Source organism: Polyodon spathula, chromosome 23 (assembly GCF_017654505.1).
Source record: "Polyodon spathula isolate WHYD16114869_AA chromosome 23, ASM1765450v1, whole genome shotgun sequence".
In the NCBI taxonomy this organism is placed as follows: domain Eukaryota; kingdom Metazoa; phylum Chordata; class Actinopteri; order Acipenseriformes; family Polyodontidae; genus Polyodon; species Polyodon spathula.
The window spans coordinates 3451552-3468050 of NC_054556.1; the positions used below are offsets into that span (position 1 = coordinate 3451552).

Below are 16499 nucleotides of genomic sequence, written 5' to 3' on the forward strand. Positions count from 1 at the left end.
CCAGGAGTCTCGGATCTGTTTAGGTAAATGAGTGCAACGAAGCCGAATATAATAAGAAAGCTGAACGCCGAATGAATGGTATTTTAGATCAGCACGATGCGGTTTCTTTAGTTGTGCAGTGGGGAAGTGCAGTTGGAAAGAAAAAGCAGTTCAGTATTTTAAGCAGAGTTGCTCCTTCCTTCCCCTGATGTGTCTCAGAATCACGGGCTGAGCAGAAGCAACTTCCAGCCGGACCCACAATCCCGCTTGGGAGTGATTACAGGATAATACAACACGGATAAAAATCGTCTCCAGGATGCAGGGGGTGACCACTGGTAAGTAATTCATAGGTACACCGTGCAATATATATATATATATATATATATATATATATATATATATATATATATATATATATATATAAAAAAAAAACAAAAAGCTATGACCAAAATAAATGTTTACATCTGGTAAGTAGCAGTACTGTTAGTTAGAGTTACTTTGTGTTATTCTACGTGTTTTATTTGATAAACATTTTACTATTTAATATACTGAGCAAATATTGTTAATTTTAGTTTCAAATAGGGTAAATATCAATATGCATTAGTACGTGCTGTCAAAACTACAGTGTATGCTTGACTCGAGATCTATGAAGATGTTTTATTGTATACGTTATATATTTTTTTTTTTCTGCACTACACGGTACTCTACTGCACATGGCATTTTTATTAAAATAATTCTCCAGTAGCCAAAGTGAGGTTTCTTATAAAAACATGTGGCTTGGAAATTGTTTGGCAAGTTAGCAAAAATGAATGTGGCAATCCCCAAGTGAACAACTCTAACGTCAATTTATAATTTTACTTGCATTTTAACAACAGCTGAAAAGGGAGAGTGAAAAATAAAGCACTCCCATTTTCAAGAAAGATTGTTGTGTTCATTTGTATGCAGCATATTAAGTAATTCATAACTTGGCCAAAACAGCAAACAGTGTTTATTTTATTGATGGCTTAAATCTTATTTGAGCTACATTTGACATATGTACAAATGCATTACTGTATCTACCATATACGCAACCAGGACACTGCAGAAAGAGAAACGCTTTTCACAATGTTGGGTGACAAGCTATCACACCACGCAGAGTACCAACCAATGTTAAAGCCAATTCATTCACAATTAACATTACGTACAGTGGTTCATTTCTTTATCTATCTATCTATCTGTCTATCTAGCTATCTGTTTCTCTATCTCTATATAATTAGAATCAATTGTAAATATGTTTGTTTGCTATTCCTTAATTTAAGTTTAAATGCTGAAGTCAGAGACAAAAAGCGAGCTCATGGCTTTTTACAGTGACTGGGGCTTTCTAGTTTGCACTTGGAGCAGGCTGAGCAGTGATTCTGCTGTCCTGACAGCTGTGCAGCTGTCAAATGAAATACAGTTTGAAGGAATTCTTTACCCCTCTGTGCTACAGTACAGTAAGTAACACCATGGGAATGAAAAAAAAAAAAAAAGCATTCAACACGCTATGGTCATGGCAACAATCCAGCAATAGTCTTTGGGGTTTGGAAAATTAACACACAAAACCTTATCAGAAATGTTCATGTGAAAAAGATTTTGACCTTAGTGTTTGAACATTGAAGCTATATAGTTATTTATTTACTATGCAATATATATTCCTAATCTGTTGTACAAATGAAGATAGCAGTTGTTTAAGTGTAAATACAGTAGCTGTACCAGCAGGGTCGGTTCTGTTTTGTGACCTTAACTGCCGTCAAGTGTGAATAAGCTTTGTTCCCTGTGCTCTGGGCTGGATTGGAAGCGAAGAATAGGCAGTGTAGCCTACTGTATACTGTAAAGCATGGGAGCCCCATATTGCAACAGCACAGCAACTTGCCAGGATGAGAGCAGAATTTATTTGTTCCATTTTTTTGTTACTGTATTTCCAAATAATGAATTCCGTAGAGTATGCTTTCTCAGCAGGCCTGTGGATGAAATGTTTACATAATTTTATAATTCACAAAAGCAGATTAACAAGCCTTTTCGAAACATCTCCTTTCTTGTGAAGTAAACAGAGTGCAGTAGGGACCTCCAGCGAGGGGGTCGACGCCAGGGGAGAATGGAGATTTATCATAACAAGCATGTCTTTTTGTTCAAATTCATCTTAGAATTAAATAACCCGGAATATTCTAAAAAAAAGCCCCATTATCTGGTTGATTGATATTCAAGACTGTCTTTCCACTTGAGTGGACATTGCTAGGGAAAAAAAAGCAAACGTAACAGCATGGGAGCAAAGCAACTGTGCATCAATCATAACTTTAAAAGCTATGCTTTGTATCACCCTGATCTCTATCTCAGGAGTAGCCTGGAGGAAAGCAGATTGGGCTAGAAGTCAAGTTAGTTTAATATACAGAAGAGGTTGGATGTAAAAAGGAGTTCATGCACTTCTAGAATATCTTAAACTGACATTGAAAAAGAGGACAGGACAGCAGGAGTCTATGTTTCTGTGCTGATTCGATTTGATAATGTAAAAGGTTTTTATAGTGTTTGGCTTTTGTCGTTTTGTTTGGCTCTTCAATAGAGGTGGAAAGAAAGTGTTAAACGCCTGGTGTAATGGGATCACATGTATGTTAATTGGTTCCCATGGTATAGTTTCTACAGGGACTGTTAGTTGCTTCAAAGGGTGTTGAACTAAGTTGAGACCACTGAGCTCCCTGCACAGCAGTGTGAGCCATTCTTGACTTTACTGGGAGCTTAAACAGTCAAATTAAATTGGCAAACCAAAGGGTGAAAAAGCTCAGGTGGTACTTGTTAAGCTCACAGTAAAAACTGGAACGGCTCAAACTGCTGTACAATGGGAGGCATTGCAGCTGTCACTTAAAAAAAAAAAAAAAAAAAAAAAAACACAAAATTGTTCAAGGACAGAAACGGAGACCATTCATTGCAGCTTTGGTTTCCTGTTTTATCTCAAGTTAAGTCGTGACTATACAGTAAGGTGAACGTGCATTTACAATGAATATTGTACAGTAAGTGAAATTTTTAGATACCTGAACAAGTGCAAGTGGTCTGAGCTTGAGATTGCTGCTAAGAAGCCTTGCTGTAACGGTGTCTTGATCTTCCCCGCTACAGTACTTACCTGGGGTTGAGTATACCAAACATTTTTCATTTGAAAGTGCCTGTGCTACTGTCAGCCAGAGAGCCCTCGGGTATGGACAGTCAGAACATTTCGGGGTCCCAAGTATTGGTCTCCACAGTACTGTGTGTGTTTTTGTGGTCACATGTGATGCAAATAATGCGTTTCACAGTCAAATTTTACTTTTTTCTTAACAAACCTGGTCTCAGGCCAGAGCAAGTTAGCAGCAGGGGTGGGACTGAGGTGCTGAGAGCTGTGCTGGGATTCGAATGCAGATCCTGCCCTAGACACTGACACACTGTAATCTTTGTGTAACTGTGTGGGTTTTTGTTTTAGGTTGTTACTAATAGTCCGAGCTACCTGCCGAGGACTGAAGTGATATTCCTCTTCAAGTACTTATCTTATTGTTTAAACCCTCCAGATTCACAGCCCCTTTAAGTAGAATGTGCAGTTTAACATCAAAACCAGTGGTAGTAATTTGAGCTGGCTCCTGCATTTATGTATAGCTATGCTATTTCAGATTTCCTGAATTATTTCCATTGGAATACAGACTTAGTTAAAAAAAAAAAATCCTCCTCTCTCTCTCTCTCTCTCTCTCTCTCTCTCTCTCTCTCTCTCTCTCTCTTTCCTGTTAAAACCACATACATGGCTAAACAAATTGCATTTAAAAAAATGAAAAAAACATCAATTAATAACTCCATGAGAAATAAATAAGACTGCCTTTGCATAGCATTTTGATCCATTCCTGGTTTTACTATGAGTTTAATAAGACACACCTGATCTTGTTGCCTTTACACGGTGGCTAATCAAGCATGTATTAAAACCTGGAAAGGGTGAAACTGCTATGCAATGGGAGTCTTATTTCCATCCCTGCTGGACCCTACTGTAATTTTCGTTTTTAGTAGAAGAAAAAACCTCACAATAACACCTGCTATAAAATTGACAATGTGCTTTTCCTAACATTTATCTTTTTCTAGACATGTTGGCATGAGAATTCACTTTTGTGGGGGGCAAAAAAATAAGAAACCTCCCACTTTTTCATAGCCGTAACTCCCAAAGATGCCCTCCCTGTGCTGGTGCCAGATTGCAAGGGAAGTGAAGCCCTGCTTGTGATAAACCCTGTGAGAACGCTGAGAGCAGACCCCGCTTCCCATGCTGTGGAAATATGAGAGTCAGCAGAGGGTTAGGAGGGGTGTCCTCTGCAGTGTTTTGCTTGGCTCTGCTCCCCATTGTTCCGCCTTTTTCTGTGGAAATCTGCTTGGGCATGGACAGGATCACTGAAAGAATTTGGTGGAGCTGTATACTGAGGGACAGGAAAACACTGGGCAAGGGACCGTATTCTTGGGCCCGGGTTCTGGCTTTGACTTTGCCCCACATCAAACAGGTCTTGCTTTTCTATTCAGGCTTCCTCACAGGACAGCACAATGTAGTGTAGGACTGCCAACTTGTGATCATGTACGCAACGCTGACAGTGGCTTTTTGCTGTTTGAAGACTTTAAAATATGTGTAAATAACACTTTTACCACCAATCATTTGTGAACAATCACTCCTGTTTTAAAAGATTTCATCCTTCCTCAAGTACTGTAGTAACAGCCTGTGCTTGAATTGGGTGTCGTTGGTTGCAGATGGGACTGGCCTGTGCATCTCAGGCAGCATACCAATGCTGGCCTGAGCAGCCAAATCCAGTTAATGTGTCTGCGCTCGAATCTGCAGAACCCGTGTTAGTATTGAACAAGTCCTTACTCCTTAAAATATGCTTAGATTTGGCAAATGGATACTGTAGGCTAGACTAGATATTCAGTAGACTGCCAATGCATAGCAGTTGACTCATTCCAGGTTTAACTGGGAGCCGACTGCAATTAGTCAGACAATCTTAGCTAAAGTAGAGTCCAGCGCCCCATGTTCCAGGCCAGTTTGGTGCAATGGGAAGCTTATTCTCATCCTTGTACTGTAGCTCTGACCTGTAGCATTTCTGTACTGTATTGAAAACACAAAACAATTTTGTTCACTAATTCTCTGCTCCATGTCCAGATATTAATTTGAAGTGGGTGCTCGAGTCTATAAAAGCGCCACTGAGACAAATCGATCCTGTAAAGTATGAAGTTATTGTACCAGTCTTCGTCACACTCTGATTTGCTTCAGATCCAGGTGCTAATAGGATTATGAGATCTGAGTGAAGTTATGCTCTTGACTTTAGGCAGTCATCTGCCTTCTGTTAATACAACACTTTGTTTTGGAGCATGTCATTCAAAATTAGCCTGTAGTAACCCAGCAGCAGATTCATTGAGCAAACCTATCTAGAAGAACAATCACAGTCTTGTTTTAAAAATGTTCACTTCATGGGTATCAAGAAGAAAGTACTAACCATGTAAGGAACTTATCAGAGCAATAGTATCAAACTAGACAAGGAACATTCATAACTTTTTTTTATTTTTTAATGAAACCAAAGACTATGTACCTGTATATGTGACTTTGTTTCCCTGACAGTTTTTTCGGCAGTGTCATCACTAGGAATTTAGAACTTTGAGGGTTTATTCTACTTGTTCTGGGTTGGCTGTCATGTGGTTGGATATGGAGCAGGTGGGGAGGTATAGACTCTAGAACACTGTCGGACATTCCAATGTGAAACAAACCCAGAGAGATCTGTTTTTATTTAATACATGTGTGCATTTAATTTTCTGCTCAACATCACACATTTTGAGGAAGTCAAAGCTTTTGACATAGTTTTTAAAAGAACACCCAACCACAGATAAGGGTAACTGGATAAGGTCAACATGTTATGGCATCTGAGTTTAATAAGTCACTGATGCAAATGAACAAGACAGCCATTGTTTTGTTTCAGCTTCCAGACAGAAAAAAAATAATAAACGTATTATTATTTTTATTTTTAATGGTATAAAATGATATTAATTAAAGGTCACTGTTATTAGGAACTGGTGGTTTAAAGAGCTAAAATACTTTACATGGCAGGAATAAAATGTTCTGGTCAAATCTGATGGATTTCAAGGGTTGCGGCATAAAGTGAGGGAGCTGCCAGATCATGTGTGCATTAATTTCCAGTACTGTACCTCTCAACAGAACAGGGCATCCACTAGGTGGTGCTGTGCGGTAGAAAGATATCAAAAACACAGAAGCTACTGCACCCAGTTATCTGCCATTCTGAATATAAAAAGGGACTAGGGCTAGATGTCGTTACATTTTTACGTCCTGATAATGCCTTTGTGTATTGTACTGTATGTCTAAAAATATGTTTATCTAACCTGGTTTGCTGTTTTGTTTTGTGCTTGGAGCCTGAATGTGGAATTGACTCCCTGGCCACTCAGGCTTGGGTGGAAGGCACAGTCTGTTATTGATGGCATCATTAAAATCCTCTTGACATCTCACTTCTCTTGCATGAATGTTGACAGCACGTTTCCTTGTGTTATTAATACTGTCACCATTGTTGCTGTTATTTCTTTAAAGACCAGAACAGCCGACGTTTATTCCCTGAATTTAGAGCTAATATTATCTGTTAGAAAAACAGCTTTATTAACAGTCAAAAGTATAATGGTGAAAATGCTGTACTAAAAAAAAAAAAAACTAAAACTGGCTAGCAGTAGGTAAAATACTTTTGATTGGATGTTTTTATGATGTGTTTTACTGTATTAGAAAAAAAGAAAATAGAAACATAATGGTCTTCTCAGCCAGTTCTCTGAAATAAAGCAGTGGGAGATGTTCACAGTCAAAAACCAAGAAAGAGGGATGATCAACCCTCTCAGTATACTGTACATGTGTGCTTTCCCATTATCTAATGTTGGTTCAATTTGACATCGTTCCCTTAGTAACCTTTGTTCATCATTTAATTAGAAAGTGCCATAAAAATGTAGAGCTACATGACTCGATTCACTGGGCTTATAGCCTCTGTGGAGAGCAGCAGTCGACATAAATTCAAGCAGCTGTTTCTTTATTGTTTCGCAATGGAGAATTGCAGTAGCCCAGTCATCACCATTGGTCATCACCTGGGTGTCATCACCAGCTTTCTCTAGACAGCTCAATAAAGGGTAGCTCCAAATACCCTCTGTCTTTACTCCACTCTGAACTGTTAGGAATGGGAAAAAGAATAGTGTCTGAACTTCATGGTCATTGCACCAATGAGCTACCCCACCTGGTGGCACTGTGTGCTAAGGTAAAACACAAAGACGCACAGAAACAGCTGTAGTGAATCACCACACACTCTTTTTTTTGTCTGCAGTTTTGTCATGAAGTGGCACGGTGTGGAAAATGTAATGCAATGCACTGTATTCACAGTCAAATATGGTCTTGGTGGTGTTTTTAGTCTAATGTTTCTAGCGCTGTTATTGTTATCACTACCATAAGTTGTGCTCTTCTGTAGTGAGATTTTACAGTTAGCAAGTGGTTTTGTCAAATAGAGTTGACGGATTATATCATTTCACTTTTTTCGAGATTTGGTAATTGTCTAACGTGGCTGGAGAATCGTTTAATGGACAAAAATGCTGATAAAGCAAAAAGCATAAAGAAATAACTGCAACAGCTGCTGTGTGCTTGTGTGTGTGTATGTCCAGTTCCCTGCTCCCGTTTCATGGCTGCCTCCTCTCGCAGTGGAGCAGGTGGAGGGAATTATCCAAGGTTCTCAGGAGCTTCCTCTGCTGGGTATGAGAATCATTGCAATTACTGTCATTTAAAGCACACACACACATCCTTATTATTTCATTAAGTGCCAGTTACAGAATTGGTGGATTAAGACTCTAGCATTTAGTACTAATAAACAGTTTACCAATCCAATCCAATGGCATACTTTTTACTGTCTTGACAATGTCAAGATACTGTGTAATAAGATGGAAGGAAAATATTATTATATAAACATAAAAAATAAATGTTGTGTTCAAGCAATATTAACTGAATATGGCATGGGGGGGGGGGGGGGGGGGGGCTCATGCCTGTCTTTTATAAAGAAATACATTACCTTTCGGTACAAATAAAATGAGTGATTTGTCATGGTTGTCCTCTTGCATGGTTTACACAAGTTGCTGTCAGTATTTTACATATTTTCATGTTTCATTGGATTCAAAACCTATTTTAATAGGTTTGTTTTTTCTCATACTTTGGACAATACTTACCTGTTTGTAATGATGTGAAATATTTAGCTTTGGGCATACAGGTGCTCCTTTGACTCTCAGCCTCTACTGGTGAATTAATGTGAATGGCTGCATGAAGTAAATACTGAGCTACTTTTTAGTAATTATAAAATCATATACAGGGTGATTAGACAGTAATTTTGCCAGTTCAATGATATGATGCATTGATCTTTCTAATCACCCTAAAGGCATTCAAAATGTACAGGAACCAAAACATTTAACCTAATCTCTCTGTATTGCTGCACATTTTCCAGCACACCTGGTTACAGTAATGAAGCCCTCAACAGCAATCTGTGTGTGAGAGCAGTGACCCCATGCAGATGGAGGGATGGAAATAAAACTCCCATTGCACAGCAGTTTGAGCCATTCCTGGTTTTACTAAGATATACCTGAGCTTTTTACCTATGCACTAATAAAACATGTGGAAATTGGGTGGAACTGCTATGCAATGGGAGTCTTCTTTCCATTCTTGCAGACTGGACCAAGTTTCACATTGTCTTCTTCATTGACCTGGTCCTCTGTGACTAGTGGCTTTTCCAGTAGAGAGATAACCTGCATGGTCTGCTTTACATGGGACAGTCATACACCATTGCATAAAGCTGCTGTGTCAAGAGCTCAAACAATGCTCTCTGGAAGCTGACTGATTGCTGGCAGAATGGCATCAATAGATTGGGAGGTTTTGATTTTCTGTGGTTTGAACACGCTGGGACTTCATACTGTAGCGCCATTCATACTCTTGAGTGTTAGTCATTCTACAGTTGGTAATTGTGCGGGCTATATACTGTAACCTTAACTAAACTCTGGCTGACTCAGAGGCATTGAATAGGGTAGGAATTTAAAAGGTCAGAAATGAGTACCATCCAAAAACGGTGTGGTGTGCCTGCTTCAAAAAGCCACAAAGCATAAAAAAGGGTTCTGTTCATGGCTGTGTAAAGCTGGAATGATTTATTTTTTGCTGCCGTTGCCATATTTACCGCCATTGGAGCTCACTTTCAACACGCATACGTATTTCAAGTTCAGCAGTTTATTTATTGCTATTTACTCTAAACCAGATATAGGCTGAGAGTGGGGATTCTTTGCATTCCTGCTACAGTGCTTCTATCTTGAAGACGTGTCCAAGAATGTTTTCACATACTGTACATTTATTTTTTTTGTTTTACTGTTTAGGAAGCCACCATAATTAGAACATTTCAAGACAAACATACAAGATTAATACAATTAGACAGTCTGTATTTGTTGATAAAATGTGTCATGGAAAGATACACATGTATAAAATAAGTATATCTCTTGTTAGTGTATTAGAAATGAAATCCAATGCAACAGACCTAGATTTCTCATGGTGGTCATCCAGGCCTTGTTTTATCTCATCTGTCAAAGCAGTCTACTGTGAGGATTTTAACTTCTGCTGTTCTTCAAAAGCCCAATATTTTCAATGTGACAGAGTATTGTAGCTGGTGTGCTGCATGACGCGTCTCTCTCTAGTCTGAGGCAGCGAAACACAGAAGTATGTTTGCAAAGTCTATGAGACGTGTTGCAGTGCATTGTGACACCCAGCTGCTACTTCATGTCACTGTGTTTGTTTTTAATTACAGAGATTGCTGTGCATCAGCAATGCATTCAAGTGGTGCACATTAGTGCAATTAGCTTGTCCAAACAAGGAAATATTTGTGTGATGTATGTTCTGTAACAGGATTGTTGTTTGCCACAGTTTTATTACTGTGCTTTTTTTTAAAACTGGTTATTTCTTTAATCATTTTAATGCATGGTGAGGACCGAAACAAAAACCCTCTTCTAATCTTTATATGGGGACATATAGAAGACGCAAATGTATGATGATCTCATATGAGGATGCCACCCCTCCCCCCCCATATAAAGAAATAGGAAAAAATGCAAAAACATTTTCAATGAAACATATTTATAATATGTCCAAAATTACTTTAAAAAAAACAACAAAAAAAAGCTATTTTCAATATTTCATGCATGCGCTTACTGCAAGAAAAAAAAAAATTCTGATGCAATCATCTGCTTATGATAATATTATAATATATGAACTTATTTGTTAATGAGATGAAAGAAAAGACACCGATGGCTAGATTATTGCTGTGTTTATTCAGCAAAATGTGAAGAAAAAGTTGTTTTTTTTAAAAAGAAAAAAGAGTACAGTGTATTCAGAAGCTGTGATGCCTGAATTCAAGAAGTCTGCACTGACAGCATTAAACAAAATCCAAATGTAATCCTGTATCTCACAACAGATGTGCACACACACTATTCTTAGTAGCAAATAACAAGACAAACAGCAACCGATAAGGTTTTGGGCATTTCAGTTTAATGGAGCAGCAGCATCATAAAGTGTAATCCCAAGGTATAACATTACAGTGTCTCTATGAGCTAAACCCTAGCTGCACTAGGAGACTTTTAAACCCCATTATCAAGCTTGGTTTCAAGATCAGGTTCTTTCAGCTTGCACCTTTAAAATACAGTTATCAAATGTTCAAAGGTTTTAAATAGATAAAGCAAGCCCAGATCATAGTCACAGTGTTCTCCATGATGCCAAAGCAGAGATGTGTGGCGTGCATGTTACCTGTGCACACACAGCTTCCAGTATAACCAGCAGCAGAATGGGAAGAATGTGACCTTGACCTGTCAGGAGCAAATGAGAACCATCACGGTCAATCTGGGCTTCCAGCTGAGTCTTATTGGAAGTTCACTTATTTTAAAAAAAAAAGAAGAAAAATGTATTCCAAGTAACGGGTGGAATGAGTCCACATTGACCTCTGAAGCTATTTATCAGATGACTTAAAATAAAAATCTTCTAAGCAGCCATTGACAAAAATGACTGCTAGGTGCACTTCTGCTTTGACCTCTAAGCAGACTTTGGTCCTTGCTATCAGAGATGGTGGAGGTGGTCTGTTATTGAATTACTGGATCGCTGCACCAACAGAAACTTTCATGCGAATAGCATCGATGTAGCTTGAATTGTGCCACAAAACTCCTAAATCCATAAATCCTTTAATTTATTGTAGTCCATTAATCAGAAACCACCTTCAAGTTGACCTACCTTTGATTAAACAAGGTATGGACACACACCAATAGTGCAGTGGTGATCCGCAAGAGCTCCAGACTAGATATTTCCAGGAGGCACTAGATTCAAGAAACCGACTGTCATTAGAGAAGAAAGCACTATAGAGGAGGAGTGAAATACTGGCTGTAAGTAATACGTAGTGATGCTCCCAAGTTACCTGCAGTCAGATAATCTATTCTACAAAGTTTGAACTGGTGAAATATCAAGAAGAGGGGCAGCATGCAACCATCAAAGGTACAGTCCTGCATTAAGAGAACACCCACACATATCCATTATATTACAGATGTGTGCAAAAGCAAGCTAAGGTTTCCAGCCACAGGTTTATCTTGGCACGGTGCACGCCTTGCAGCAGTCTGATTGCTTTAGAAATTGATGGCCTGACTGCTCTAATCAGTAAAATTACCACCAAGGAAATCAATGACTTGATGAACTGTGGCAGAATAAGAATTTGGAGTGAGCCACAAAGCTTGCCAAGTGAACCCAGTTACTCCTCAAGCCGTCATTGCTTTATAAAGCAGGTGCCACCAGCCACTGTAAATCGTACCATTTATTGGGAGCCTTGGGGACCTATTGTGCAACAGAAAACAAGTTAGCACAGTGAGCAGTGCACTGCTGCATCCATGCCAGTCACACTTGGCAAATCCCATCTCTTGCAGTGACAGATGGCAGGGTCTCTGCCGTTTTCACATGGCAAGCAGGCAGGCAGGCTCGCATCCCATCAGTGCCAGTCAAGCATGGCAGGTTAAATCACACAGCTGGTTGATGGCTGGTATTTTGATAGCATGCCTTCGTGAAGGAGGAGTCTGCAGCTCTTCTAGTCTCTCTTTCTCTCTCTCTCTCTCTGTCTCTTGAGCCATGTAATTATCACCCAGCTGGGGGGCTGTGAAGATTTTTTTTAACCTTCTTCTGCTATCGCTTCTTCTAGAATTGCCCGTGTGTGTCTTGGTAGCTCCAATCCAGTTAATCCATCCAAAACTTCCAAAAAATTTTGGTAAAAGATAAAAAAAAAAAAAAAAAATTGCTGAAGCTTTGGCAAGCAGAAAAGTGGGTGTTTGTGGTACATTAGTAACTGGTTCCATGTTTATATACAGTAGAAACTGATTTATACAGAAGTACAATCTGTAAGTGAAAAAAGCATGAATATATAGGGGTAAAAAAACAGGGTTATAACACAAGTCCTCATATAAAAGTCAGATATGATTACTGAAAACCCTTGAAAGAATGAAAGCTGTTCTTGTTGAGCAGGAATATATTATAAGACAGCAGATTTCATTTGCAAGTAAAACCTGGTTCTTATGCACACAGTACATACTTCTGTAATTGAAGAATCATGTTTAATTGAAATTCCTCTGTGGAAATTATTTCTTGTCTCTCCTCTCTCCTCTCCGCTAATTACAATAGTCTGACTTGCTGTAAACATTGGTGAAGTGCAGTCTAGTGGTGAATGAAATGGCATTCTCCTGCAGTAATTCTAGCTCCAGACTGCACAAGCACACTAATGCGTCTGTGCACACAGTATGGCTGTTTAAGCAAGTCTGCAACAAGAGGAGTATATTCATTATTGAATTAGGTCACCTGAAAATGTAAATGGAAGTCCTGGCAAACGAAATGCTTAACTCTGCCGAATTGTATCATTCATCTCCCAGCCATGCCCGTGTCAAAAGGACTAAGGATTTGGCTCTTCTGTTTAAAGTAGCTTGCAAAGCTTTGCAAGGAAAAATATCAGAAGAAAAGGTTTGTCTTAGATAATCATAGGTGTCAAATGAATGGAATTGTCCGATGAACATATACCTAACACCAGCTGTATGTCTTAGAGTTCAGTTTTTAAATACGGCAGAATGGTACTTAAAAACTACTGTGTTTAGAGTTCAGTTTTTAATTACGGTAGAACGGTATGGTGGAATTGTATACTGTACAGCCATCTGCAGTAGATTAAAATAAATAGATGTTTGAAATACACCAATCAGTACTACTTTTTGCTAAATCACTGGGGTCCGTTTTGAACTGACGTGACAGTGTTTTGGGGTCATTGCTGGGCTGAACTCCTTGTGTTCTTACTTTTATGTTGGTGAACAAAATTACAGCTGTACTGCTGTGTGCTGAATTAAAAAGACCTTGCAACAGCATGCAGGTTTGCTTTTGCTTGCAGTTTGGTTTTAATTAGAAGTGCGGAGTAGTGCGGTGTTCCGAAGGGCAAGCGAGTCACCCTTCTTTAAAGAGAATGTAATTATTTCCTTTGTTAATGAAAAACAATATTTACAAAATTGATCAAAACTTGTTTGCTTTTTGCGAATGAGAGTCAGATGGCCCTGAGCAGTGTACTGTATCCAAGTCATTACTGTACAGAGGGGCATCACTTGCTTCCTCTCTAGTACAAGACAGCAGAATAGCTTGTTGGAGGCAAGTGGCTTTTATATTGACAAAGGGATAAAGAAGTGAGACTGTCTAGCTTTACCGTGACATGACTCAAATATGAGACATCGCAGGGAACCTTGTAAATCCTTAGGATGTGGGACCCAGATTCCTGTTTGACTTATATTGTAGGCTTGAGTCCTGCAGACAGTCTTTCACTGGCTTGACAGACAGCAGCCTCCCTTGCTGTTGGTATCTACCAATTCTTGCTCCTACTAAGCATACCTGTCTGTAGATGTTATGAGTCACTTTTATCTTCTCCCTGAAGTGCTAACTACTCATAATGTGACAGGGAAGTGCGGTGCCCATGCCTGGCGCATTTGGTAAATGCAGTTTAGATTACATGACAATTGAAGAAGCAAAGCATATAATTATTGGTGCAGAATAAGATTGGAAATTAGTCTGATCGAAACCACGGTCTGGTGTAAAAGGTAATGCATACATTACTAGAAAGAGTAAAACAGGCAAATATTTTCCAGAATTGCTCTGTGTCAGATAATCTTCACATGATTCAAAACCTGTAGCATTGATGCAGTACATCTACTGTTTGAGATAAAAAGAAATATATAGATAAAGCAAGTCCAGATCATAGTTTTCCCCAAGGTTATAATATATATATTTTCAACCTTGAGGAAAACAAGGTATTCCACCAAGACATGTTCATTTTAAAGCCTACTTAGCTGCATGAAATATTAATGATGTATTGGAAGTTTTCCTTTGTAGTATCCCCTTGAAATTTAAACATGCAGTCAGCTGTCAGACAGGAAGACATTAAAGCTGTACAAGTACTGTTTTGCTTTTATTTATTTATTGTTAAACCTAGACTGTGAAAGGCTAATTTCCATCTTTGGTGTTTTCCGTTTTTAGAATTGGTGAGGCTGTAGCGCGCTGTGTGTACAGGCAGACAAAGGGCACCTACATGCAGTAAAGGGCATCCCCACACTGCTGTGCCAGCATGTATCAGCCCTGACGTGACAGGGATGTGAGAAAAGTGCAAACATTCACATTGCTCGATCTGTACCCTGGAGCAACTTGACAATGCCCAGTAAGTCCACTGGACAGTCTCGAGCGATAGGATAGGAAGACAAACAGAGACAGGATTACTGAAGATGGTATTTGGTGTATCGGGTGAAAAGCCTTAGGATGGATGGTATTTGAATGGCGTCAGGTTATCCCTGCATGCTTTTTAGCTGTACTGATTTGAATTATTAAAGATCCTGCACTCTCTAAGTGTTCTAATTATGTGAATAAATAATCTTCGACAACAACAATGTCAGTGTATACTGTAGCTGTATTATTCCAGCTTTGCTAATACAAGATATATTGTCTATTGTGAAGGGCAATTGTTTTTCTTGTGAACTTTGGATTAGAAGCAGAGAACCCTCAGTGTCAAGAGGGTGTTTTTGTTTAAGTGCATGCCTATCTCAAAGCACTCAGCACACTGCTTTACTGGCTTCGAAATCAGCTGCAATGGTTGACCTTGACGTTTTTGTGGATAACGGTCCAATCTCAAGAAAGGGTTTCAAGGGTGTTTCATGGCTTCCAAAAGCTTCGTTTGGTGGGCCTGCAGACATGTAAATTACAAGAGTGGAATAAAGGCAAGCAATTACTGTCACGACAACTAATCTCTTACAGGCATATTAAAAACGGCTATCTTTGAGCAGTAATTTAACCACAAGGAAGTGACTGTGCAAAAAGCCCTCTGCATGCATTAGGACTGCAGCTCGATGTCATTGTCTGTAGGGATCTGGTGTGCTAGATTAGATACACATTCCCTTTGTACTACTCCTGAAGGGTGTTGAGTGTAACTAAGTATTTCTATCTAAGAACATTCATTTCAGTAACATATGGATAAAGTGGCTCTCTGGATAGGAGATTAGTTTGCATCACTGCTGCCAACCTGGAGACTAGCAGTTCCTTAAATATGTTCATCAGTCCAATTGCAGGTAATCATCGTTCGTCTTCGCATAAGACCGGCGCTCATTTAAAAACCACACTACACATGCTTTCCAAACTTCAGGTATTGACTCACAGTAGCATTTCACATGTGTGCCAGTAATTCATACCATGGTCGGTATGCTCCTTCTGATGAATCTTACTGAGGAACTGGCACTTTGTGATAAAGGTGATTCAGAAGAACAGCGTTGCAGGTGAATCTCCTGTGCTAGTCACCTTGGTGAAGTGTGGTCCCAGGTTAATGTGACCAGTGCCTGAAATAGCACTGGCCTCTGAGCTGTGTGAAGTATCTGTGTGAAGGACAGGATAGGGCTCTTCTCGAGCATTTTCTCTTGGCTCTGCATTCTATTATTCTAGTGCTATGTAAGGTACACTTACCCCAAATGACCCTACCAGTTCATACAATATACCAGTAATATGTACAACATCTGATTGTATTATTATTATTTTAACTGGATCTAAGTAAAACTGTAGTTTCATAGATAAACTGAGAAGCAGTAGCAGCTGTCCAGTGGAATCCTTTTCCTAGTTCAGCTCAGTTCAATGCAAATTAACTCTTTTCAGATCCCCTCTCCTCTGACACCGCCTGTGGGAAAGCTTGTATGCACCAACAATTAGGCCTCTACTTTGCAAAGTGCACCCGAAGAATGAAAAAAATAATGCATGCGCAGATAGGCGAGAGCAGCCATTCCTTTAGTAGTGTTTTTTATTATTTTTTTTTAATTCCGCAATCTGAAAGAACACACAAATTATGCCGGCTTGAATCCTGAGTGAAAATAAAAAGAATCCTAGCTCCTCTCCTTTTACC

General features: G+C 39.2%; 1 protein-coding gene across 1 annotated transcript in view; it reads left to right on the plus strand.

Annotated features, from left to right (window-relative positions):
* Positions 1–16499, plus strand: part of LOC121298128 (FYVE, RhoGEF and PH domain-containing protein 3-like) — a 65077-nt gene continuing 48578 nt past the window's right edge. The window contains 1 exon segment of the mRNA XM_041224971.1: positions 1–314. Coding sequence (XP_041080905.1) covers positions 296–314 — 19 coding nt within the window. The 5' untranslated portion in view covers positions 1–295.